The 27,744-nt window shown below is 43.2% G+C and overlaps 1 protein-coding gene across 5 annotated transcripts in view; it reads right to left on the reverse strand.

The window, feature by feature from the left end:
• Nucleotides 1-17,372: 17,372 nt before the first annotated feature.
• Prickle2 (prickle planar cell polarity protein 2) overlaps nucleotides 17,373-27,744 on the reverse strand; it is a 344,355-nt gene continuing 333,983 nt past the window's right edge. For all 5 annotated transcript variants that reach the window (XM_006972556.4, XM_015989098.3, XM_015989108.3 and 2 more), the window contains one exon: nucleotides 17,373-22,985. In XM_006972556.4, the coding sequence (XP_006972618.1) occupies nucleotides 22,111-22,985 (875 nt within the window). In that variant the 3' untranslated portion in view covers nucleotides 17,373-22,110. The remainder of the gene's footprint in view (nucleotides 22,986-27,744) is intronic.

The raw sequence follows: 27,744 nt of genomic DNA on the forward strand, positions 1-27,744 counted from the left end.
TCTATCTGAAATATATCTATGTATACCTAGAAGACTTAACTAACATGGCTACAGATATGATTATCATAGATGACTAATTATTAATCTATTTTTTAATTATCCATTACAATTTTAAATGAGTTACATAAACATAATACCTCAAACAAGAATAGAAATATATATATATATATATATATATACAGTATAACAAAATTAACTTTAAGATTGTATCAATAAACTAAAATTTATATCAATGTAAAACATTTTAAACATAAACTAAAATCTATACCAATGTAAAACATTTTAAACAAGTTGTTCTTTAAAAGTAGGTTCATTAATCTACCCTTTTATCTTATCATCTCCATATCCTCCTATATATCTATATCATATCCCCCATTTTTTTTAGAAAGAGATCACATTTATAATCAACCTGTTTTAAATAAAAATATTGGTTTTTTTCTGTCCCAAACCAGAGGGCTCTTCTGATTTGGGACACAAGAATCTCTTAACCATTTTTTTTTAAAGCAATATGTCTGGGTTTAGACATATTGGTTCCCACAAGGGAGAGTCCTGATCTTGTTCTACAGAGAAAATATGACCAAGACAGGTAGAGACAGGGCAGAAGGGAGGACTATGAATAATGGGGCCTGCCAGGTATTAATATTTTGTGGTATCCCTAAATTTATCAGAAGCAGAGCAAGATGAATTGGTGAATTAACACCCTCTTTTCTTGCTCTCATCATTTGTCTCCAAAATTCTTCTCCTTCACCATGGTATGATCAAATGACACACAAGTTTCCCTTCTATTCTTCTTAGTACCGAGGGCCCTTTAAACAGGACTGATGTTTCTAGGGACCAAATAATCGATCATTTCTTTGAACCAGAGAGAGAATAATATTTAACTCTGCTTTTAAAGGCCAAGGTGGAAAAGCTAACACACACACGATATAAATACTTTCTAATCAATACACAGCTATTATTAGAACTGATATTTACCTAGATAGTTTGTATGCCCATATTGTATTTACTGCATTTTGCTATTTTTTATCTCAATCCTCTCCAGCATTTGTGTTTTTTTTTTCCTTTAATGATAGTGCTATGAGATGTCTTTTGGTACTCTGTGAATATGTGTTACTCCCATTGGCTAATAAATAAAGCTGTATTGACCTATGGCAGGGCAGGATGGAGCCAGGCAGGAAAATCCAAGAGAGAGAGAGTGAGAGGAGAAAGGAGAGTGGGGGAGACACCAACCTGCTGTCCAGGGAGCAACATGTAATGGGACGCAGGTAAAGCCACAGAACATGTGGCAATGGACAGATTAATAGTTACGGGCTGACTTAAGTTATATGAGCTAGCTAGTAAGAAGCCTGAGCTATAGGCCATGTAATTTGCAATTAATATTAAGCCTCTGAATGATTATTTTATAAGCAACTGTGGGACCTCAGGGCTGGGCTGGACACAGGAAAACTTTCAACTACAGATAGGTAAGGTGCTGAACATTTTTTCCTTTATTCATCATTAGTATTTTACCCTTTGAGAACCATCTATCTATTTCATTAGCTTATTTATTGATTGAGCTGTTTGGTTTTGAAAGTTGTTTATATATTCTATGCATCTATCCTCTACCAGATGTAGAGAGAGCAAAGATTTTTCTCCTCCAGGCCTTTTCTTCACTCCCTTTTTTCCTTTGCTATGCCAAAGCTTGTTAATTTCATGCAATACCATTTGTCAATTGAGTTCTATTTCCTGAGCCACCAGTCTTTTTCAGGAATTCCTTGAACATGCCCACGTGCTGAAATGTTTTCTCTATGTTTTCCTGTAAGTGTCCCTGTTTCAGGTCTGACATCAGGGTCTTTAACCCATGTTGAGTTGACTTGTCGACAGAGTGAGAGACAGGAATCTAGTTTCATTCTTTAGTGTGTGGATAATACAATTTACCCAATACCATTTGTTTTAGGGGCTGTCTTTTCTCCAGTGTATATTTCTGGCATTTTCATAAAAAACAAAGCAAACAAACCAAAAACCAAAAAAGCCAACAACAGCAACAACAACAGCAGAACCAGGAGACAGTTGCTGTGCAGGTTCATTCTGGGTCCTCCATCCTATTCCCTGGGTCTATGTGTTTGCTCCCCCCTCTGTCACTTTGTAGTGTAACTTGAAATCAGGACTGGTAAAACCTCCACTATTGTTCTTATTGCTCCAGATTGCTTTGTTTACCTAGACTCTAGGTAGATAGGTGCTAGAGTGTTTTGGGCTTTCGTATAAACTTTAGAGTTTTGTTTTCCATGTCAATGAAGGGTGACATTGGAATGTTGACTGGCATTGTATGAGATTCTTGTGGACAGTATGATCAGACACTGGTTTTTATTAACTGTCATAAAAGAGGCCAGCCAGACTGCTCCTTCTGGATTTACCACCCTGATGGTGTTTTACTTGGGTTAATTAGTAACCTCAAGTCTTTGCTGTGTGAATGACTTTAGTAGGGGGATAATGTCCAGAAAAAAGGGCACTGTATCTTAATTAATGGTCTATAGACATGTTTGGTATCTTCTTGACCTCACGGACCTCCCCAGAGGTATGACCAGCTGGCTCCATCCCTGTGCCAGCCTGCAGCAAATGTTAGCATTGAGAACATGACTGCCCTCCTGGGTCTTTTAGTTTGCCACTGAAAAGCCCAATTTAGACTTCGCATTTCAGAAAAGAAACCAAATGTTATTACCAGTGAGAGCAGAGCTGATGTCAGCATTCTTTTCTGGGCAAGAAAGGAACGTGATATTTTCTCTGCCTTCTCCCTTCCCATGCAGATTCATGGAAATAATCCTGGATCATAGATTGCTGCTGTGCATGTTCAACTTGATGGGTTGGTGTGTCAGATAATACAGCTCATAAAGGGAGGTCAGGTCAAATGATAACCTGGTAGCCCATTGCCAAAAATTTTGTTTCCACTAATGCACAAGAGCTATCTCTCAAAATGAAAATAATTGCCTGTAGATGACAGTAAGGTTTTGCTCCAAATTCTAAGGGCCTCTGCTGTGGTCTATCTGTGGGGACCCACCCATGCTGCAAACAGCATCCTTGTCTGCCACTGCCACCTCAAGTATCATTGGTACCATTGGGCCTGCTGGATCATATGGCCCAAGTGTCAGAGCAGTCTGCACGGCAACCTAGACCTGTTGAAGATCCTTCTCCTGTTCCAGGCCCCTTAATATATGGGTTGGGGTAACATACGCAAGTGAGGAATGTGCTGCCTACAGAATCCAAATAGTCCCACCAAACAATGTGCTTCTTTCTTGATGGTGGGAGGGGCCAGGTACAGTAATTTATCCTTCACCTTAGAAAGAATATCTCTGCATGCCCCACACCACTAGATTCCTGAGAATGTCACTGAGCTAGAAGGTCCTTGAATTTGGGTTGGATTTATTTCCCATCAATATAGTGGGCCAGTGTAATACCTTGTGGAGGAGACAAGTGATCAAGATCCCTTCAAACTAAGTTATGACACAGGGCTGAAGAATTAATATACCCTTGAGGTAAAACTGTAAGTTATACTGCGGGCCCTGCCAGCTGAAAGCAAATTGCTTCTGGTGGTCCTTATGAAAAAGTATAGGGGAAAAAAGAGCATTTGCCAGAACAATGGTCACATACCAATACCAGGAGAAGTATTCATCTGCTCAAGAAACCACATCTGGCACAGCAGCTGCAACCAGAATCGCTACTTTGTTAAGTTTGTGGATAGTCAGCTATCATTCTCCTTGATCCATCTGTCTTCTACACAGGGCAAATAGGAGAAGTAAAGGGAGATGTGGTGAGAACTATCACCCCCAAGTCCTTAATGGTGGTGCTAATTTCTCTAATCCCTTCAGGGATGACGTAGTGTTTTTGGTTCATGATTTTACCCATTAAAGGTAACACCAAAGGCGTCTATTTGGCTTTTCTAACCATAATAAGCCTTTAACAGGTCATGGAACCAATGTGGGGATTCTGTCAACTTCTAAGTGCATCTATCCCAATTGTACATTCTAGAACTAGGGAAATAACCCCATGAGTTCAAGGTCCCATTGGCTCCACTATGAGTGAGATGCTAGCCAAAACTCCACCAACCAACGGAACTCCATAAGCCCCTACTTTACCTGGAGAGTCACAATGCTTTCTGTGATCTCCCAGATCACTGCCAGTTAAGAACAAGTATCCAAAAGATCCCTCCCCAAATATTATCTCCTTTTCTCCAATGCACGGTGTCCCTAGTAAAAGGCCACAGATCCTTATGGGGGAAAATAGGAGAAAGGTTAACAGTAACTCTTTTATTCTGTAACACGGTCTTTCCTCAGGAGAACTTGGCTTTCCCTTCATTCAAAGGGTTTTTAATCTGGGAATTGACTCAAATGTGGAAATTGGTTGATGGGCTGTGATTCCCTGTTATTGCAACACAACCCAGGCTTTTAAAAATTTTGTTCTAGAGGTTTCCTGTATATGTAGATCAAACAAAACCAAGTAGGCTTCTTATCCATCCCCGCCCCCTCAGGAAACGTCATAACTGATCAGCCAATCCCAAAGGTCTATATGAGTGACACTGTTTTAAACATTTGTTTGTGCAAATACTCCCCATGTTCCCCTCACTCCTCAAATCAATGGCCTGTTTTTATTACTGTTACATGCATATGCACAAATACATAAATACAATCTGCTGAGTCCATTTAGTGTGTCTTGTTGGGAATTCTACATTCTTTGTACTGAATAACCAACTAGAAGGTTCATTCTTGGGCGGGGCTATTTCAGTCTCTCTCAGTAGCCATTAGTTGCCTATAGTTCTTTTGTCTAGGGGTGAGACTCCATGGTATTTCCTCCTTTTGTGTTAGCCTGTCTGTTGATAGTATCATTGTTCAGGTCTTTTGAGGCAGCCATAATGTTGAGGAAACATGGGTGAAGATGAGACTCAATCTCACAGAAGACTTCCTAGTCCTCTGGTTCTTACAATCTTTCCACTCCTTCATCCACAATGTTCCCTGAGCCTTAGGACAGGAGTTGTGTTGTAGCTGTATTTGTTGGGGTTTCACAGATCCACTGGCCTCTGCATTATGACATGGTGTGGGTTTCTGTTATGATCTCCATTTTCTGTAATGAAAAGCTTCACTTACTAGTGGGTATGAGTTTTAGAATGCAGTTAGTTAGTTATTGTGGTCTAAGACAATGACCTCACTTGCCCTAGGTAATTAGCTGGAATTCTAGTACCAGGCTCAATTTCTCTTCTCTTGAGTGGGCTTTATGTTCAATTAGACATCTGTTGGTTGCCACCAAGATATGAATGCCACTATTGCACCTTTAGGGATATCTTGCCATTCTGGCCTTTGTTATAGTAACATCACAACCAGATAAGACTATCGATTGCTTTCCTCCCTTGGCAGCTTACATAGTACATTCTGGTACCTGGTACAATGAACTACACTGCAGGAGGAAGGCTTTTAGGTTAGAGCCAACGTGAATCTTCTGAGTACTGTGTCTGAGGTGTGTGTCTTCAGAAATAAGGACTACCTTCAACCTCTGAGAGGCAACCAAGGGCAACGGTAAGTGCCTATACTGTTTTGAGAGCCACTTGGACTACTCTGACTAACAACTCTTAGTTGGTTTCTGATGCCTACTACTGGGGTTTTTGTTAGATAGTCTATGGCTCTTGTGGGGAGCCATAGACTGTCCCTCAAGTGGCATAACTGCTATGCATATTATATAATACATATATTTAACATAACAATATAGTTTCTTGAGACTTTATCAAACCTCATTGGTGTTATTTGTTCCCCCCTCTTTCCTTCCTTCGTCTTCTGTATTGACATCCCTCCCCCTTCCCAGTTAGAGCACCCATTCCCTAGTGGGTGCTAGTGAGGTGCACAGCAGTGCCCTGTCTTTAACTGTTGACACTCTTTGAGGCTGGGAATTAAATTCGCATTTAACTAAGTAATCCTATGATGAAGGCCTGGGTTTGGTTTTCTGCACCTTGAGCTCCTGGGCTGCTGGAGAGAAGAATCTCTTCCAGGGCACACTTAGAAACTTACAGAGTGTTTATGTGCATCTGGGGTCAGTCAATTTTATCACTTAGCTCATTTTTTTCTTATGTAATTTTGTCCAAAGATGCTAAAAGGAACCAGCCAGCATCACCGTTTCCCTTATTTTTCCACAAATGTTCAAAGGTTTTATACACAGAGTCACTAAATTCCTCATAGCTCCCAAGAAGTGAATCAGGAGCACCATATGCTTGGTAATTTCTTTAAATAGTGAACACTGTGGGTTTTCAGTGTCCTCCATGCTACAAGAACAGTCTCTAGTGACCATAGGTTCCATCCAGTTGGAGAAAAAGCTCCAGATACCATCAAACCCAACAAAAAAATTCATCCTTACAGTTCTGTTTTTCTATAATCATTCCTGGTGCTCCTGTCCTCACTGTACCCACACTGGTGCTCCCGTCCTCACTGACTGTACCCACACTGGTGCTCCCATCCTCACTGTACCCACACTGGTGCTCCCATCCTCACTGACTGTACCCACATTGGTGCTCCCATCCTCACTGTACACACACTGGTGCTCCCATCCTCACTGTACCCACATTGGTGCTCCCGTCCTCACCGTACACACACTGGTGCTCCCGTCCTCACCGTACACACACTGGTGCTCCCATCCTCACTGTACACACACTGGTGCTCCCGTCCTCACTGTACACACACTGGTGCTCCCGTCCTCACTGTACACACACTGGTGCTCCTGTCCTCACTGTACACACACTGGTGCTCCCGTCCTCACTGTGCCCACACTGGTGCTCCCGTCCTCACCGTACACACACTGGTGCTCCCGTCCTCACTGTACACACACTGGTGCTCCCGTCCTCACTGTACCCACACTGGTGCTCCCGTCCTCACTGTACACACACTGGTGCTCCTGTCCTCACCGTACACACACTGGTGCTCCCGTCCTCACTGTACCCACACTGGTGCTCCCGTCCTCACTGTACACACACTGGTGCTCCCGTCCTCACTGTACACACATTGGTGCTCCCGTCCTCACCGTACATACACTGGTGCTCCCGTCCTCACCGGACCCACACTGGTGCTCCCATCCTCAGTGTACCCACACTGGTGCTCCCATCCTCACTGTGCCCACACTGGCATTCCCCCTTCTCACTCTACCCATACTACAGAGCTCCACCTTGCTCACAATGGAGTGCTCCTCTTAGTACCACACTGGTGCTCTTCTCAGCTCTCCCACCACTCTCCTTGTTCTACCCACCCACCGTGTTCTCTTCTGCTCTACTCACACTGGTGCTGCCCTCCTGGGCTCTCCCTACCTGGCGGGCTCCTAGACTAACCCACACTATGCTATCCTTGCTCTACCCACGTTGGCATCCTTTCCCCTACTAGGATGCCGTGAGTGCTCTTCCTCATACAGCTCTTTCACTTTGAACTCTGTCCCTAACAGACCGATTTCTCTGTGTCAGCTGTCATATTACATCTCCAGAATGACGTCACCTGACATCTCAACCAGAACCTTCCCAATTCCACCCCTCTTAGGCACTCCATTCTCATTTCTGACTTCTCCATAGGATAGGACACCATGCTGATGTGTGTGGCCCAGAATTCCAGATGGCTAGTCTTCCCATATATACCTTTGGCCAGGACAGACTCTTTTCTATGCTGGACAATCAACTCAATCCTCAAGAGATGGCAGGCACTCTAAGTTGTCATTGCCTGAGTCTCTAAACTGAATGCTTTCATTTGGTCCTAAGAGATTTGAACTTGAATAAGTCTAAAGAATTTGAAACTCACTCAATGTGTATAACTCTCTCTATCCCAACCTAGTACAGAGTCATGAACCTAGGATTCTGTTATATCACGCCAGGAGTCATTTAGCCATGCACAATGGTACACATTTTCTTTCTTATATAGAAAAGCCTTTCCAAGTCTTCTAAGCTCAGCTGTTCTATGCTGGGAAATAAATGTCAAGTGACTGTTTCTTCAACATTCAGTGAGTCAGGTTCATAAATCAAACATGAAAAATGAAGCATTTAATGGCACAGGGGGAGAATATGGGAAGCTAGCTCTTGTGTTGTAAAACAAAACCAAATACAATCATAAAATATTTTCTTTTAAACCTCTGTCTCGAATATGGAAATAAAAAGCTCAAACTCCTCCTTCCTGGGCAAGAATCAAATCTCAAGATGAGGAAGTCACTCTTGGGGTTGTAGTGTGTAATCCTGAAGGTGCAAACTGAAGCTGAGTGTGGTCCATGCACATTGAAGAGCCAGAGCCACTGGCAGAGGATGCAACAAGAGGCTTATCAGTTACTGGGCTTTCGCTTCCTGAGATGTGCATGTGGCATTTCAGGTCGGCTCTGGTGTGTGTACAGGGAGACAGAGAAGACTGGAGGATTCTATCACTGGCTATATTGCAGACACTGGTGGTTTTTTTGTTGTTGTTGTTGTTGTTTCTTCTTCTTCTCCTCCTCTTCTCCCTCCTCCTCCTCCTCCTTCTAACCAGAGTGGGATCCTAGAGTTTAGAGGATGCTGTCTGTCCTGTTGAACTTTAACAAAATGAGTAGGAGGCCCAGGTACTGGGGCCCAGTGGCAGATGTCAACCCCAGGATGGACCAAGCATGCACATTATGCTCTTCCTTCTCCTTGGGTTACTAAGGAGACAGCATTTTGCAGCCTCACACCTGAGGCTAATCAGTTTATATCCAGACGCCTTATAAACATGTGACCGCTGTTGAAAGCCCTACCCTAATTAGAACAAGACAAGACCACTCTCCCCAGTGCCCTCTGTAAAATGCACAAGTGCAGGGATCAGTCTGTCCCTGTTTGGATAAGGTATTGTAGTTTTCTTGAGCACAAAGTCCAGGTTGAACAACTATTGTGTGTGCTTGTAAGAAGTGAACAATAGGAGAGGATGGGATCAGCAGCCTCTCTGCCTGCCTGTTCCCACAGATGCTCTTTCTTAACGCTGTAAAAGTCACCTGCTGTGAAGACCATCCAGATTCGGTCAAGTTCACTTTCATGTCTGTTTGTTGAGGACTTCTAGTCTCTATCTATATCTATCTATCTATCTATCTATCTATCTATCTATCTATCTATCTATCTATCTGTATTTTATGCACATTGGTGTTTTGCATGTCTGTGTGAGGGTGTTGGATCCCCTGGAATAGGAGTTATGGACAGTTGTGAGCTGCCACGTGGGTGCTGGGAATTGAACCCGGATCTTTTGAAAGAGCAGCCAGTGCTCTTAACTGCTGAGCCATTTCTCCAGCCCCAAGAACTTCTAATCTTAACAACTAAAATTATCACATGCTGAAGGACACCCCAAAGTTCTCTTTGTGCTCAGCCCAGAGCAACAAACACCATGCTGTGGTTTTATAAGTGTCCCCAAATGCTGAAGGTCTGATCATCAGTCACCAGTACTATTGGGAGGTGGTAGAAACTTTGAGAATTTGTGTGGCTTGTGAGAAGCAGCTAGGATACTGGGACTCTAGCCTTTTCCTGTCTCTCTTTGCTTCCCAGCCACCAGGAAGTGAACAGATCTTCACCATGTGTTTCTGCCATGACAGACTGTGTTATCACTGAGTCAAAACAGTAGGGTTAAGCAAGGATTGACAGAAACTCCTGAAACCACTAACTAAAATATTTCCTCATCATATAATAAGTTGTTCATTTCAGGTACTTTGTCACAGTGATAGAGTGCTGACTAATAATACTCAGTACCACATAAAACAGGGCATGGCGATGTATGCCTGGAATCCAGGACTTGGGAGGTGGAGACAGGAGAATGAGAAGCTTGGGATCATCCGTGACAACATAGCAGGTTCAAGACCAGCCTTGTAGACATGACACCCTATCCTAAACCAATAGATAAATACGGGGAAGAAAGAAAGCTCAGAGTGTCATAAGGGAGACAAACAGATAAGTAGGAAATGACAAAACGTTCCATGCACAATTGTCAGTGGCTATGAATTACTCCAGTGCTGGGCACATCCCGACTGATCTTGCACTGTTCATCTCAGAGTCTCACCACACTTACCTTTTCTCATTGATCTTTGGGCTTTGCTTCCCACATACTCTCATTCCATCAGCAGGCTTCTAAGAAATAATAAATGGATGGAATTTCCATAAAACTTTGTCACCAGCACTTATGACTGAAATATCTTTGGTAGACTTAATACACGAACTCAGGCCTGCTTTGCCAGACAGAATAATTGCTGGAAAAGCAGATCTCTATGAACCCATAGCGTGTATGCACACCTGTATGAAAAATGCTATACCACTCTTTACTTACATGGAGTCAGGCCCTGGGTTAAATTCCCAGGATCCAGGTGCTGCTGAATGTGAAGCCACTGGAACACAGGTGTGATGAATCACTTTCCTTTATGACAGCAGATGATAGATAGGAAGGAAAGAAGGTCAGTTCATATAACCAGTGCTTCATGGTGTAGTCTCAGAGAGAGGAGGAAGGGAATCACGAAATAGTAGTCAGCATGTCACAATGGCTGGAGAGATAACCCTGCAGTTAGAAGTGAATACTACTCTTGCAAAGGACCCGAGTTGGATTCCTAGCACCCATGCTGTGAAGCCCAGAAGGTCCTATAAACTCAATGCCCTCTCTAGCCTCTGTGGGCATATGTACTCACATGCACTGCCCCCTCCCCATAGTTAAAACAATAAAAATATCCTGAGATAGAATTGGTTAGTTGGCACAAAATATAGATAATTCACTGAGTTACTTCACTAGCAAAATCCCTAGACAAATTTGCAATGCTTACTGATTTGAAGTTTAAATAATATTCACCTGAGAAGCTTATCAAATATTTTCCGTCTATTCTTGGGATGGGGTTTTCTCTGCTGCTGCTATCGTTGTGGACAAAAACCCATCAGGGAGAATCAGAGAGGTGTGTGCTGTTGTTGGTTGTTTTCTTTACTCCTTTGTTCTTAGCTCTTTGGAGGGCCCACCATCCAACTCCCAAATAAATTTCACACGGAGGCTTCTTCTTTAACTATAAATGCCTGACCTCAGCTTGGCTTGTTTCTTGCCAGCTTTTCTTAACTTAAATCAGCCTGTCTATCTTTTACCTTTCTCTATTTCTGTATACTTTCATTGTTTCTTACTCCATGGCTTGCTGTGTGGCTGTGTGACTGTGTGGCTGGCTCCTGGAGTCCTCCTCTCCTTTTTTTCTCATTCCTTCTTCCTTTTCTCTCTCTTTCTCCTATTTATTCTCTCTGCCACCAGCCCTACCTACCCTTTCTCCTGCCTTGCTATTATTGTCCTTTCAGTTCAGCTCTTTATTAGACCAATCAGGTGTTTTAGTCAGGCAAAGTAACACAGCTTCACAGAGTTAAACAAATGCAACATAAAAGAATGCAACACTTTTTTTTCATCATTAAAACAAATGCTCCACAAATGTAATACACCTTAAAATAACATTTCACAATAGTGCTCTGCTCTGATTTTGAATTTGGAGAACCACGAAGTTAGAAAGTGGAGGAGCCTATATGCACCCCCCCCCCAGGTTCAGAGCTTCCTGGCTCAGCAGGGGAACTCTGGGTAAAGATGCACAAAGGCTCCTTTGTACTGGTTATCATCTTGGATGTGGCTGCTCTCATATTGTGCTTGTTCTTTACCTGAAGCAAGAAGCTTTCAATACCACCATGGGCCATAGGCACACATTCAGAGGTGGGATGGAAGCAAGGAGCAGAAGTAGACTCCATGAAGGAGGCAGAGTAAGACCCAGTGATCCCTGGTGCTGCTGCTCCCCAGGGTCCTATTTCTTTTCAGGCTTCCTCTACAGTTTGTCCTCTTCAAAGCAGCTCACTGCCCACTCAAAGGACTTTATGTGCAGATGTCAGCATGTGAGGTTGAAACCTGTTGCTGCTCGGAGCTATTATGTCCCACACTTGGCCTCAACATTAAAAACAAATTATTTATAAAATACTTTGCATGGCATTAATTTTTTTAGAATAAAGAGCAGGAAGAGGAGGAGGAGGATGAAGCCTGTTGTTACAAAAACATGCTTTGCAGGCATGTCTTCTGGGCAAAGCTGAGTTCTTTCAAAATACTCAGTGACTTCTGGGAAGTCCCCCTCCATCCCAGCTCTTCAAGGGTAGCCAGCTCACATTTACAGCTCGTTTACAGCTGTGTGGAGACCCTGCAGTGAGGGGAAGAGGAGAAACTTCACGTGAGTAAGACAGCTCCAAGGAGCTTTGCTGCTCTGAGTGATCTCAGATGACACCATCAGGAGCTGCCCTGGGAGGAATCCCCAGATCTTCTAGGGTCTTTTGGCTGGTGCAGTGAAAATTTCAGTTAGCATGACTGGAGCATTTCTCTGGGGACAGACACTCTCTTGAAAACATTCATTCTTCTGGACTCCTGGCTGGGGGCATGGTTACAGAAACAACAAGAAATAGACCCAGGCATTGGCCAAGCAATTGAAGAAGGAAGCACCCTTCATTAGCATGTGGTTGGAGGTTCTTAGGATAAGGCTGGAGGATAGGAGCCACGGACTTAATTACAGAACACCTAGGGAGGAGAGGGTTTCCTAAGAGATCCACAGAACAGGAAAGCAAGGCAGGCAGGTTAGGAGTCATGGTTCCAGACAGGAGAGGTTTGTTAAGTGGGCATATTGCTCTTCTTCTATGACTTAATTTTTTTAAATCAGATAACTCAAATAATCACATAAGTGGAGTTTTTTTCATTATTATTATTGTCATGAAGCAAATTCTAGATTTGGGAATAAGATCTAGCATAAGCAGAGCAGCACAGCCCCCCTCCCCCAGTGAGACTGGTAATTCATCCGATTTGCTGTTTTTTGCTATCCATAGCCTTAGAATAAAGTCCACAGCGGTGGACTCGATAATTTCCCGAGTAGTGAGCATGCCGCCTACTGAACTCAGCTCGGAGATTTTCTTCCATAGCCTCTGCCATTCTATGGAGGGGGAGGTCTCCCTTCATCTTTCAAGACTAGCCTAAGGGTGACTTAAGGACTCAACACACTTCTTATAATCTTTGCATCCTAATTGTTTAGTTCGTTCACACCTTGGATTCATCAAATGTTTATTGAGCACTTACTTGTGAGTACAATGGTGAGCACCTCCTTGCAGCTTCTAGTCCCCAGGTTGTATTTTTGCAGGGCCAACAGCACAGCTGCAGGCTCTAATTAAAGGGTAATTTTAATCCAAATCAAAGCAACTAAGCACCCCCCCCCCCAAAAAAAAAAAAGTATCCAAAATGCTGGTTCCATCAGCATTCAGAACTTCTGATCATTAGATGATACTCCTAGCCATATCTTCTAGATTTGAAAGAAACCTGGGAGACCATTAGGTACTGATCTCCATGAATTAGCCACAGCAGGCTGGACTATGCTAGAACACAAAGTTTCCTCTGGAATCTTTTTTCAGTTTAACATGATGATTTGTTTTTTTAAAGCAATTCTTTTATGTGACTCAGGGATCCATCTGCTTCTATGCAATGATCAACCATCTCGACATGGACGTTTAGCTCAGTATGGCCGGAGGTGTGTTGTGTGTGTGTGTGTGTGTGTGTGAGAGAGAGAGAGAGAGAGAGAGAGAGAGAGAGAGAGAGAGAGAGAGAGAGAGAGAGAGAGAGAGAGAGACAGATAGAGAGAGAGACAGAGAGAGAGAGAGAGAGAGAGAGAGAGAGAGAGACAGATAGAGAGAGAGAGAGAGAGGTGGGGGGGGGGAAGCTGAACACTGCCTTACATTACCAATCACACAATCCTGCCAGACTGCAAGGGGGCAAAACTTGGGTATGAGAGTTGGGACACATGGGTATTTGGTGGGCAAAAACATGTTCAGTATACAAAATTCTTCAAATCCTCATTTTTTCAAGAACAGAGAAACAACCTAGAAAAGTTGGTAGGTAGGACTTATAAATAAATGGACAAATTTAGTTTCTGGGTCTTTGGCAATAACTTTGAAAGAAAAGGACAATAATTCCTTTTCTTTTTGCACCAGGGAAATTTACTAGGTGTGTATCCATATTTCTTTGACATCCTCCCCCCTCCCCCAAGGCAATCTTACAGTGTTTATTTTCAGGTAAAAAGATCTGTTTTCCACTTGATAAGAGAGACAAAAGATTCTAGATGTCAGGACAAATGGACAGCCTTACTGTCTTCAGAACTTTGGGTGGCAGCATTTTCCAGAATACCATTTGCTCTTTTCTAGAATATTTTTGTTATTGGATAGAAAGCATTGTTATTATTCCCCGACTCTGTGCTTTCTGCCATTGGAGCTTTATTAACTGTGTGTAGCATGCAGTCTACTTCCAATTCAGTACAGAGTCCTATTACTCACTAAGTGTGCCCTGATTTTGTCCTTGCTTGCTTAGGCACATTTTCCAATAAACAATGACACTGTAATTAGCACTAGGCCCATGAAGGAAGTATGTTAAAATATGATAATTTATTCCATTTGCTAATATAAACTTATTTCTCAGTAACATTTTCCCAATCCATATGGATTTTATTATTCTTTTTTTTTTTTTTTTTTTTTTGGATTTTATTATTCTTAAATCTCCACTTCCTTAATGATGGTTCTTTCATTATATTATAAATCATCTGATTATAATTCAGGGCCATGAACTCTTGATTTTTGCTTTCTGCATGTGCAGTTGATAGCACTTGAAATGCCAATGGCTTCATTAAGGAGTCTAAGGCACTATTACTCCTTTAAATTGGAAAACACTGTTATCTAGCCAGACTTCCTATGGACCAATAACGAACAGGCTGAAAAAGAAATCAGGGAAACAGTATCATTTACAATACACACACACACACACACACACACACACACACACACACACACACACACACAATGGGGGGTACACATACACAAAATAAAAGAAAAAAACAATCAGTTGTCCTATCAAACAAACACTAAAGTCCCTCCTCCATCCACCCCACCAGGAATAAACTTAATGAGAAAAAAGAAAAACTTGTACAATGACAATTTTAAGACAATGAAGAAAGAAATTGAAGAAGAGACTAGAAGATGGAAAAGCTTCCTATGTTCATGGATTGGAAGATTTAACATGTGAATACGACCATCCTTCTAAAAGCAATCTACAGATTCCACTGAAATTCCAGAGCCATTTTTTTTTTTTTTTTTTTTTTTTACAGACTTGGGAAAAACACTCCAAGAATTTACATGGAGTCATCAAAAGCAAGGACAGTCCCAAAGAAAAAGAACATTGTGGGTTGTGTCACCATGACTGATTTCAGATTATACTACAGAGCCATAGTAACAATAACAGCATGGCATTAGTACAGAAACAGACACAGGGTTCGATGGAAGAGAGTTGAGGACCTAGTTGTAAGTCCATACAACTACATTTACCTGATTTTGGAGAAAGATACACAAAATTTTATACTGGGAAAAATAGCATCTTTAAAAATGCTGGAGAAACTGGATTTTAACATGTGGGAAAATAAAGCTAGATCTTTATCTCTTACCATGCACAAAACTCAACTCTAAATAGAACAGGGACCTCCAAATAAGACCCTGGAACTTCTAGAGCTGAAAGCAGGTAGCACGCCTCACCTTATAAGCACAGGTAAGGACTTCCCAAATAAGACTCCAGTAGCACAGGAAATAAGGCCATGGATCAACAGCAGGACCTCATGAAACTAAAGTTGCTGCAGAGCCAAGGAAACTGTGAATAGGCAGTGGACATAACGGAAGGGAATCTCTATCAGATGGTCACTGGAATTAGAAGTCAGAAAACACTAAAGCTTAAGGAATAAAAACCCAATTAAAATGGACTTAACAACTGAACATTTTCTAAAGAAGAAATGAAAAATGGCTAGGAAACGCTTTTAAAAAATACTTGGCATCCTTAGCCATCATGGAAATAAAAAATAAATCTCCTTTAAGATCCCGTCTCATTCCAGTCACAATGGCCACCATCAGGAATACAAAGGACAACACACGCTCCTGGGGATGTGGCAAAGGGGAACTCCTGGGCACTGTTGGTGGGAGTGCCAACCACTAGTGTAGCTACTCTGGGCATCAGTCTGGAGCGTTCTCAAAAAAATTAGAAATAGACCTGCCACCCCAGGGCATCTACCTAACGACTTCATATCCTACTGCAGAGACACTCACACATCCATGTTCACTGTTGCTCTATTTATAATAGCCAGAAAATGGAATCAATTTAGATATACACTGCAGATGAATGGATAAGAAACATGTGGTACGTATGCACAGTGGAATACTACTCAGCTAAAGAAAAATGAAATCATGAAATTCATAGGTAAATAGATGGAACTGGACAAAGTATACTGAGTGATGTAACTCAGACCCAGAAAGATAAACATCGTATGTCTTCTCTCATATAGATCCTAGCTTCAAATATTTTATTTGGTGTTTAATTTGAAATACAAGTGGAATCCAAGAAACAAGAAAGGTACCTTTTGGGGAGCATGTTAAGGGGGAGGGGTAGTAAGTTTTAGGTAAAATGAAAGTAGGTAGAATGTTGATGGTGAAAAGGATTTAAGTAGGGTATGGGAGAATGAGGAAATCATGGGGTGAAGAGGAGGGAATAACCCAAAGAACCGAGTATGAAAAGCCATATAGAGTCTACCATCTCACACCCCAACTTAACAAGTGTAAGTGGAGGGGTAGAACACTTATGAAAATAAAGAAGGAGGGATATGGAAGAGAGTGGGTGGGTTATTTAAAAAAAGGGATCTCTGAAAAAGTCACATGGAAATTACCTAGAAAGCTAATTGCAAAACACAACCTAAAAAAGTGTCTGAGAGGGTTTCAAAGCAAGTCAGGCTATTTCCATCGCCCTTGGTTACCCACAATAACTACATGATAAGATCCCGTTGCTGAAGACACAACATGTTTTGGATAAAGGAGACAGAGAAGTCAATCTCAAACCAGCCAGGGAATGTCCCCTCTGCTGGCTGGCTTTCAGAGTGCCAGGAGGTGCTCCCCAGAGTACAAGGGAGAGAAGACACCAGTGGTCTTGCTCACCCAGTGCTGGGCCAGCATGCTTACCCAGCATGCTGCAATACCAACCTGCCAGGCAAGATTTGCCCAGCGATGCAATAGTGCTTGTTATGGAGTAACCAACCAATTTCTAATTGGATTTGAGTCTCATTGGAAGCAATTTTATGCCTGCTACTGTAATCCTGGTCAAAAGCCCATGACTGGGGAGGTCCTAGATCCTAGGGTAGAACCTGTTATTGATATTTTTCTGGATGATCGTGTTGTTAAATTAGGCTCAAGTTCCTGCTGTAAATATCACTCTCTGACACACATGCTTTTCCTCTTCTTTAAGATTCCCAAAGGCCAAGACCACTCTTGGAATCTGGAAAGTGAGCAAGAATTGAGAAGAATGACATCATTTCTTTTATTCAAATTTTATTGGAAGTTTACAAATGTATTACAGAATCAGTAAAACATCATATCCACTTTACAGGGCACGGATCTCAAGCAAAGTGTTCAGAACAGTCTCTGGCAGAGCCCACGCCAAAGGCCTGTGACAGGCCTTCCTAACAAACAGCTTGACACTTACAGATAACACAGACTCCAGCCTGCTTTACCTTCTCGGGCCCGCTGAGGTTTTGTTTATGCATGTGGAATTAAATAGGATCTGGGCAAAGCAACTCTGTGCAGGAAGGAATGAGTTTAAGAGAATAGATGCTGGCCTAGTTTGCTGAAGAATACAGAGGAGTCATAGGTCTTAGGTTGTTAACTCAGGGTCAGGATTAAACCCGAATACTTTATTGAAAACTATGGAAATCAGGTAGATAGACTCAAGAAGAGGTCTTATTGGCAAGCAACCTCCCAAAATTTAGAAATGTTTGATCGGTGACCTATTGAACATGCCATGGCCAAATGCCCAGACCATAAAGGTTTCCTTAGAAAATGTGCAAGATAGAACTAGACATCTGTCTCGTGAGTTCATCACATTTGAACCACAGAAATGTCTGCTAACAGCACGTGACCTTTCCAGTCTCCTTTTCATTCCCCCGAGGGAGGCTGGTTCTGGAAGCAGGAAATGAATTTATATAACAGCAATAGCTTCCAACGGTGAGTCATGCTCCATAGGGGGCTTGTGATGACTGGACTCCTAACAGGAGAAAATAGAAAAAGAAACCAATCCTTCCTCCAGTCTGACCTTCATGGCTTCTAGACGGTCATACAGACAAACTCTGGGGGCAAGCCACTGATGAGAACGAAGGCAGTGGGTTCATTCCCACTTCCCTTTTGCTCAAAGAGATGAACTTTTCAAAAGGTGCTAATGTGCAGCTGCCTTCAAGATCAGTAGTGGAAACCTGTGGAACTTGACGTGCAGAGCCTGGAGAGACCACACAGGGGCCAGTCACGACTCTGCTTGCGTGTGACATTTGGGCCACTGGTTCAGTTTTCCTCTTTCCCTGGTCATAGGTGGATCTTTGTGGAGCACAGCGTCTGGTCTCTTTAGGAGTGTGCAAAGGACACTGCCCTTTGGAATGTAAGTGTCCTAAGTCCCTATATGGAGGGGTCAGATGAGGAAACAGAGGGATTCGTATCTGACCTCAGCAAAGTGAGCAGCAGCTGCCCACGAAACTGGCAAAGACCCTGAGCATGAAAAAGTGGGCCAGAGAGTGCCTTGTTTGGCCTAAGAGGTCAGCTTCCTTTAGCTTCCACAGTGTGGGAGGAAGAGGGAAATGGAGTCTCCCCATTCTTAGTGATGGATGCTTCCTAGATGTTCTGGTGTACTGCTTCTTTCCCAGGGACCCAGGGAGGAATCAGCTCATGAATAAGATGTGTTATAAGACAGAGAAGACCAGCTCCAGTCAGCTAGGCCTGTCGGACTAGTTGTAAAGATGCCTGGGACCAGCGAGAATCTCCTTTCCTTGGAAAGTCTGCACTAATCCATTGCCTATCATCTGCATAGGTGGCAAGGAGAGCAGAGCAAGTGCTATATTCACACCACCACTGGCTCCACCTGCAGGTAAAAATGGCTAATAGGCCATAAGGAGCAGAAACTTTCAGAAGAGGAGCAGGAAAGGCCATCTTGTTACAGCTCTGTAGGAGGAGCCTTCTATAGGGAAAAAACTTTCCATATTAGGAAAATCCAGACTGCTCACACAGCTGCTGGGAGAGTGAAGGATGGAGTACAGAATGTGGAAAGAGGGTCTCAAACAACCAACACCAGCAATTCTCCTTTGTACATGTTAAAAGCCAGGAAGTGAGGTCTGATTTTCCTCACCTCATTCACCGTCACACACGGTAGAGTGTCCAGAACTGTATAGGACAGAAGGAAGGGCCCCCCAATGCCACACTCAATGCTACTGTGTCAGCATGGAACCCTTTCACAGTACCAAAGGTGGGATGCCGTAGCAGGACCACTCAGGAAGCTTACCATGACTTACACACTTCTTGGACTGGAGAAGAGCACTGGTTTAGCTGGTGTTGGATCTGGCGGCAGCAGGATGAGATGAACTCAACTGCAGAGCTATATAGCTCTAAGCAAAGTTATTACCTAAAGCTAAAGAAATTCTAGTTCAGTGACATTCTGCCTATCACTGGGCAGTCTCTTGAGGGGCCCACTACCATTGTGAGGAATTGGCCTTCTTCAAATGGCCTTCTCTGTAAGGCGCCTGGCTGCATTTAGAATGGGAAGAAACCGAAGGAGGTGGTCTTGTTGGTGAACAGTTGGACCCTGAAGCCTGTATCTCATTATATGCTCAGTTTTGACCAGAATGATCTTGATGTTACTGAAGCAGTTTCTAGGCTGCTTTCTTCTTTGGGCTGAGGGTGACTCAAAGTGTCTCTGGGAAATGTAAGAGGTGCTCTGCCAAGGACAGAGGAAGGGAATCACTTTCAACGGGGGAATTTCTTTCATTGGATTTGGGGCCAGAGAGGACACAGGGTTTCAGCCATTGGCTAGGTGAACTACTTCCCTCTCTTCTTGCCCAATCATACCTTTGAGTTCTCACCAATCAACAAACTTAAAGCTCCAAACTGGACTCCCCCAATGTCTACCAGAAACCAGCCACTTCAGTGGCTCCCTGCTGCCTATTTGTCTCCTAAACAGTTTGCCAAGCAGTTTATTAACTTACTATACAAACGTAATAGAGTTAATTCTCCAGAGGCTTGGATAATTAATGAAACATTTAGATATGAAGATAGCATGCGGAAAACAGCCACAACCAACATTTGCATTGCTCTTTTAAAAAAATCAGTGACAATGACAAATGTCATATTAATACCTAAAAAGCAAATCATTTCAATACATCCTGGAGTATCATCATCACATCCCTTTCAGTCTTTGTTTCCCCAGACCCATTTAGGATGGCGTCTGAGAAGCCCCTTTTCACATTCTCTCCATTAAAAAAAAAACCAAAAAACCCTAGAAAATGTTAAGTACTATACTGAAGAGAGACCATGCTCGCCTTATCATGGCAAATGGCCACGGAGACACACTGTGCATTACGGGGACAGCACATCTCACAAAAGGTGGGTCCTCCAGTGGATTTTTGCCACAATCCACTGAGGAGAGGAAGAGAATGGACCAAGAGCAAGTGCTTCGTTTTTGTTTTTTTGTTTTAAACTGAAGCGAGGCAAGAAGTTTTATTTCACTCTATATTGACTCCACTGGCAGTGAAATGTCTTCTTTAAGCAAACTCACTCTTGAGCCTTTCTGTCTGACCAACAGTCCTCAAAGTTCAAAATGGAAATCCCTCTTGCCACAAGGCCTGTTTCCCATGTTCTTACCCCATCACTCAGCAGCTCGGCCCTCCTGGGTAACAAGCCAGCCCCTGTGGTGACCAAGCTTGTCAAAGTGGATTCTCTCTAAGGCAGTGGGGCACCACTAGTTAAGGTGGCTGTCACCTCTCTTCTTTCTCCCTACAAGTTCTTTTCCCTCGGCTTTCCTTCATATCCCTCGCTTTCAGCATCTACCTGCTTTGTGTTTTCAAATCTCCTTGTTCCCTACCCAAGTGTAATGTGCGCCACACTGCCGTACCCAGAGCCCTTCTGCAGCATCCTTCTGTCCTTCAGTGCCAAACGCCGCAGCTCACTTGCTATGAGGACTAACAGTTGTCAGGCTAAGGCAGCAGCTTTGTCTGCCTGGGAAGTAGAAAGCAGAAAATACAATCCAGGACACATGAGCACCAAACAATAATTCCACATTCAAAACAACGCCATGCTGACAGCACACATTGGCACCACTCACAGTCACTTTGATTCCCCCCAAGGGACAGATCGACATTAAGCAACTTCAAGGTTCCAAACAGGGATGGCATTTCTCACAGAACTGGACTGACACTGGTTGTTATCTCTAATCAGCAAAAGCGACATTTGCAATTTAAAAAAAAAAACCTACTTACTTTGTAGAGAATAAATTCTACTGAGAGTGGGAACAGACTTAAGGACGGCTCCTTTCAATGGACTAGAGCATAAAACGCTTTGGGTAGAATAGTTAATTTTTTTTTTCAGCCACAAAAAGCCAAATTGAATGTATTTCTCTGAAAATAGTCTCACTGACATGTAACAGATTTGTATAGAAAGAAAACCAAACCAAACCAAAACCAACAACAAAAGCCAGGTGTTCCTGGGCCACCAGGTACTATCACTCAAAGATAATGGTGGACATGCATGCAAGTCCCCACTGATCCTACGATATAGAAATTCTTTTGTTATTACAAAATACAAAAATATTTTATCAGAACTCTCATTTACATTGCATTTACAATGGACATGTAAATAACTTAGTTTGGGGTCCTGGCTAATAAAGTATTTACTGGAAAAGGGGTCCTAAAAGGAAGAGAACCAGAAAGAATCTAAGTAAGCAGGTTACAATGTGTCATCTGGTAAATGGCCACTCCACCTTGGAAGGACATGGCCTACCCTGGCCTCCACTGCCCGTGTTTTCCAAAGTGGAAGGTGCAAATCATATTTAACATGCCCAAAACTGTGACATCAAGTGTATCCACCAAGTCAACCTGCAGCCTTGCCTCCCTCAACTGAGAGCATTCTCCATCTTTCCCCTATGAACCGTCCCCAAGAGCACTTGAGAATTCCCACCAGTGCACGCTTCTGCGTCTACATTCTTCGCTTCCAACTTCCCCCATTCCCCGCTCCCAATCACATTATGAAATGATACAGTTTTTGCTCTTCTGTCTTTTCCTGCTGTGCAACTGTCCTCTGCCACTTAAGGTGGAGGATTTGGGCACACCGTAAGAGCTGTACTTGTGCAACAGCTCATCACTTGTGACATATCGCAGGCGGGCTGGCTGGGGGATGGGTTCTCCTAGGAAGTAGCCCTCATTGTCGGACTCTGAAGAGGAGGAGCAGGTGGAGCACCAATCATACTCCGTGAAGTAGGGTCCCCATCGATCCCCAAAGGCATTCTGCAAAGCCAGGTCTGACACAGTCCTGGGACACTGGCTGTACAGATCCCGCCGGGACCCCTGCCCCAGGCTCTCCTGGAAGCTCCGTTGACGCATGAACTGGTCATAGTCCTCCCTGGCTCTCAGAGGGGGCCTTTCCTTCAACCGAGCGATGACCTCCCGCTCGCTGGCTAGGTGCAGGGCGTTGTCTGAGCGTGAGCGTCGGGACCTTCGGGACCTGTGAGGGCGGAAGCGGCGGTTGTCATCCCTGGAAGTAGTTCTCCTCCGGGTGCGCTCACTCATGGGCTGGATGCGCACACCTTCCTGCCCTGGCAGCTTGCTGCTGGCTATGCCACCATCAAAATCAAAGCTCTGGTGCATCCTTCCATGGGACTGCAGGTCCCTGTACCCCAGGGGGTTGCTGAGCTGGTGAAGGTTCCCCTCCATCTCCTGGTACTGTTGTGCGGACAGCAGGCTGCGGACAGACTCGGCGCTCCTGAATTGCATGGAGGAGTTGAGAGTGCCCATGTTGCTCAGCTTTTCTGAGACATTCATTCCAGAGTCTTTGCTGAGGTCAGGCATGGAAAACCGAGATAGGTGCTCCTGGCGCTTGGCACCACCTTCGGCAGACAGACCTGGGGGCGGGGACAGGAGAGAAGAGCACCACTGCAGTTAATACACCAGTACACCAATGGGATGGGGGTGTCACCGTTACTCTCAGTCTGGGGGCTCTTCAGGGTGTGGCATAACTGTGGCTGTGAAATACACCAAGGCTCGCTGTATGTATGTCCTATGTACTTTTCCTCTATTTAGAATTTCACATCCCCAAATATTTCTGTTGCAGCTTCAATTCTAACTTCAATAGAAATTAGTTTTGTAGGACAGATGATAGCCATCTGGTCAGTGACTGGCCAGGCCTAAGCTGTTTCTTACTTGTCACAGTAAGCTTAGAATCTAATTCTAAAGTCCTGGACTAGTTTACTTTGCTGGCCCAAAGCAGTTTCCTGCTTGGCCTGATTCCCTAAATGGTAGGTAGCCATCCATCTCAAATGGCTTGGACACTAAGTGACTCCCAAGATGAAGAAAAAGAGATATTTATTCTCTTGGCTTGGTCAGGGATTGATTGCCCTAGGATTATAAATGAATCTCTAGCAGCCAGAAGATATGAATTGTGCCTACGTTATTCCTCTATCCCCTAGGGAGGTGCCTTTAAAAATGAAGCAGTGGCCTTAATCACTATGGAAGAGCTGGTACCCAAGAAATGAGTCTCCATTCCTGAAGTGTTTCCACATTGTCAGGGCTGAGACAGAAACAATCCCAAAGGTAGTGGGAAATGTGTACTTTGGGAATTTGCTTTTGCATATCTTAAAATAGTACTCTACAGAGATGCTCATTTCCGTAGTTTGGCCATTTTGCCATTTCTGGTCACTGACAGCAATAAGCTACCATTATCCCTGCCACTGATTATCTTGGCCTCCCAGTGGGATCTGAGATATCCTCTCTCTGATAGACCTAAATCAATGTTGAAGCCTTTGAGAATGTGGCAATATCTAAAGCTAAGTACACATATATAAACATACATGAATTATGAATAAAACTATTTTGGGGGGGGCTTCTGGTATCATTTTTCCTATGCATATAACCCCAAGTGGAGTGGGATCAATTTTACATTGCCACTCCTAGTTATATACCCAGCATAAGTTAGTAAATACCTTCCAAAATATGCAGACATATTTAGACAGTGGAACTTTCTTATAAAAACTTGGAACTGGAAATCATTTAAGTGCCACCCAATGCAAAAGTGGATAGATACATTGTGATTCTGTTTGCTATTACTCACTAAAAGTTACCTGGGCTTGTTGAAGAAATGGATTTCAGGATAGAGTAGGAAAGCAAAAAGATGAGTCCAGAGCATCTTGTACCAAAAAAGAAGACGTTAAAAATAAAATGTGATGAGAGTTTGTTGGAAGACCACGGTCCCACTTGAAAGAGGTTCCCAATGGCCATTTTGGACATTTTGAACATTAAAATACGCATGGAAAGTAGTTACTTATAAGCCACTGAAACAAATGGGAGTTTTTAATTTCATACTATGACAAGAGGAACATCAGTGAGTCAATAACTAGGGGGCTGCGTGGGATACTTGTGCACAGCAGAGTGCTGTTCATTGTCAGTGAAGTGAGTCTACAAAGTGGGAGGGGCTAGCTAGCCAGATGTTTAAAGTCACTTTGCAATCATTGGTATTTAAAGGTACTTAAAGTGACCACATTTAGGGAGTAAACACCTGGTGAGAGAGTAGAGTAACACATGAGCCTTTGGCAAACATTTCAGTGAGCCATGTAGAATATTCTCTCAGCTTGTGTTTGGTTTTGTCTTCTATACTGTATTTTCCCCTCAAGAATGTTGTCCTTATTATTCTCAATATGGCATCCTTCATCTCATGTTTCCTCCTGCATGCACCAAGGGTACTCAAGTCTCTATGGAACAGGATGTAGGATACACTTCAAAATGCCTCTACATTACTTACAATCCTGAATACAACATATATTCCATGTAAGTAGTTGCTGTTCTGTACTGTGTAGGGAACACAATAATAAGCTGTCTACAGTTTCATAGAGATGCAGCCATTAAAGCTACCTGAATTCCCACCAGGGGCTGGCTGAACCCACAGGTGTGGAATCCATACAGAGTGCCGATTGTGTTCTGTATTATACTCTCCAGTAATTTTAAAAATAACTTCATCACTGATAGCTGCCAGAGAAAGAGGAGCGGGGTGCTCCACTAACCACTTTTCTTGCTGCTTATCACTGGTATATAAATCACAAAAACTGACCCACAACCATTAAGTCAATTTCAGAGCCTTGTCTACCTGAAGATGGAGAGGGGACCCTGACATGCCAAGATGATGAATGAGTGATCTGAGCAGATGAATTCTCCCAAGGAAGAAAAGAGAAGCCTCCAAAAGTTACCCAGGGGGCACCATTATCTTTGCAGAACTTTCTGGGTAAGTTATTTAGTGGGATGAAGGTCAGCTTCAACAACCTAGCAGATACCATAAATTCTCATGAAAGCTTCTCACCAACTAGCCTGGCAGTAAAACATTTTTCTAAGATGCAATGTGGACAGGTTCCTAGTTCCATGCTGAGGGCAAAGTAGTTTCTACTCTGCTCTAGTGGAGAAGCAGGGAAGAGTTGGACTTCTTCAAGCTCACATGTCCAAGGTGTCCTGTGGCTCCCCGGTACCACGCCCTTGGGAATAAAAGTACTCTGCTGAGAGCAGAGATTATCCATGTTCAGGCCTGGGGTCCATTAGTAATCCTGCCAAACAGAAGTTACTGCACTGGGGGACCTGAGATGAGAAGCTTCTCCTGTGACTCACAGAATCAACATTTCCCTTTTAGGGTCTCCTTACATGCAAGGGCAGCTCAGAGCGGAGCAATGCATGTGTCCTTGTCTCTGAAGAGGGTGGTTCTGTGGTTAATTTCTTTATTGGGGAATCCAGAGTTTTTATGCAAACTTCAATGTCCTGCTCTACTTGGCTCCCCACCTCTCTATACGAATGTCATCAAATCAACACTTCTCCAGTACTCTACCCCGGCTGTGGCTCCAGGCCCCTTCCTCCTTCAGCGCACCAACCTGCTCATGCTGTCCTGGGAGAAACTCTCTCCTTTGTGTGGCTGATTTCTATTCATTCAATTCTACACACAGATGGCAACTGCCCCGTGTTGGGGGCCACTCCTTTAAAGGTGGTTTTGCCCATGAGCAGTCAACCACTCTTTCACTTGACTATTATTTAAGCTGCCCACCATGTTCAGTTTTTAAAAATCTGTGCATAAATTTGTAGCTGAAATGTCTCTGCAAGGGAGCAGCAATCCTGTTCTCTGTTTCCTGTATTCACACAGAACTAACAGGATCCAGAGCCTTGTGGGCCCTCCATACAAAAGTTCAGAATAAAGGCAAGTGAATCTCCATGCAGCCCACAGCTCAAGTAAAGTGATCACCTTTGACCTGATATGGGCCAGGATGCAATTCCAATGTGCAGAGTTGTAAACACCTGGAACAAAATACTGCAATCAGGCTTATCAGTCTCTGGCAAACCACGATGCTCAGCATCAGGGCATTCCTGATTTTAAGGCTGAGGAACATATGATTTATGATTAGCTCCCTGAACTGAGAAAATGCTTTTACCTTGTTGATCATAGCTTTGGAGGTTGGTTCAAGTTAGCAGTTCTCAAGTCCCCAAGACAGAATTATACCCTCATAGCTCATATTCTCATTGATAAACATTTCCCCTTCTTAAACTACGTATATCAAGATAGCTACCTTCCGGCTGTGCCACTTTTAAAACCCAATGAGCTGCATAATGAAAATGGGCACAGTAATATCTGGGTATGAAAGGGCAGTGATACTAAGGGAGGAAGAGTGAATTTTCTGTTTAAAATATATCACAACATTAATACATCTGTGAGTTTTTGTCTCAGCAATCTTTCTGGTTCCGCTTAGTCCCAAGAGGGTAGGACTATGTATTCCTGTTAGCTACTTCACCTCACCTGTCATCAGGACAGGGAGCAATAGAGAAAGCAAGGCCTGAAGGTCCCCAGTGAAAGAAATTATGCCCCAAGAATTTGATATCCAGAAAACAAACGAACAAACAAACAAAAAAACCCACATGGGTCAAATGTGGTTTTTATGTGAATGAATGAGACTGTGAACTCCAACCCGTGTTCGGTCTGACACACTGTAATGCTCCCTAGACTACTGGTAACTATTAAGAATAATTTGACTCTCTGGTGATATCTGGGACTTCTTCCTTATATTGTTGATGTCCAATTCTTTCCTTTGTGCAGAAAGACTCATTGTCAAAATATGGAAAATCAATATAGTGGATCAAATAATGAGGTTCCTCTGATGTCCCGCCACATTCTTGAAACTCATGTACTTTTCTTGCCACTAGAGCACTGGTGTGTGTGTGTGTGTGTGTGTGTGTGTGATTGTGTGTGTGTGTGATTGTGTGTGTGTAAGTGTGCATATCTATTTCTGTATATGTACATATGCATACCTATGTACAAGCACATATATGGGAAGAGTGATATATATTGTAGAAAAAATGTATCAGAGAAGTCTGACCCCACATTTAGAGCCGGCATGATAGGGTGTTCTGGTGCTGGAGGACATGGGTAGAGAATCCACCATCACAGAGACAAAGATGCCAGGCCCTTTCCTCTCAAGTAGAACTGTTTTATCAGTAGACAGTGTTTTTCTTCTTCAAATGACACAGGCTTTGTGAGAGGCATCTGATGGGGACTGTGGTGATTTGAATGTAATTGGCTCATAATCTCATAGGGAGTGGCATTATTAGGAGGTGTGGCTTTGTTGGAGTAGGTGTGGCCTTGCT

The sequence above is a fragment of the Peromyscus maniculatus genome, chromosome 3, assembly GCF_049852395.1.
Source record: "Peromyscus maniculatus bairdii isolate BWxNUB_F1_BW_parent chromosome 3, HU_Pman_BW_mat_3.1, whole genome shotgun sequence".
Taxonomy (NCBI): domain Eukaryota; kingdom Metazoa; phylum Chordata; class Mammalia; order Rodentia; family Cricetidae; genus Peromyscus; species Peromyscus maniculatus.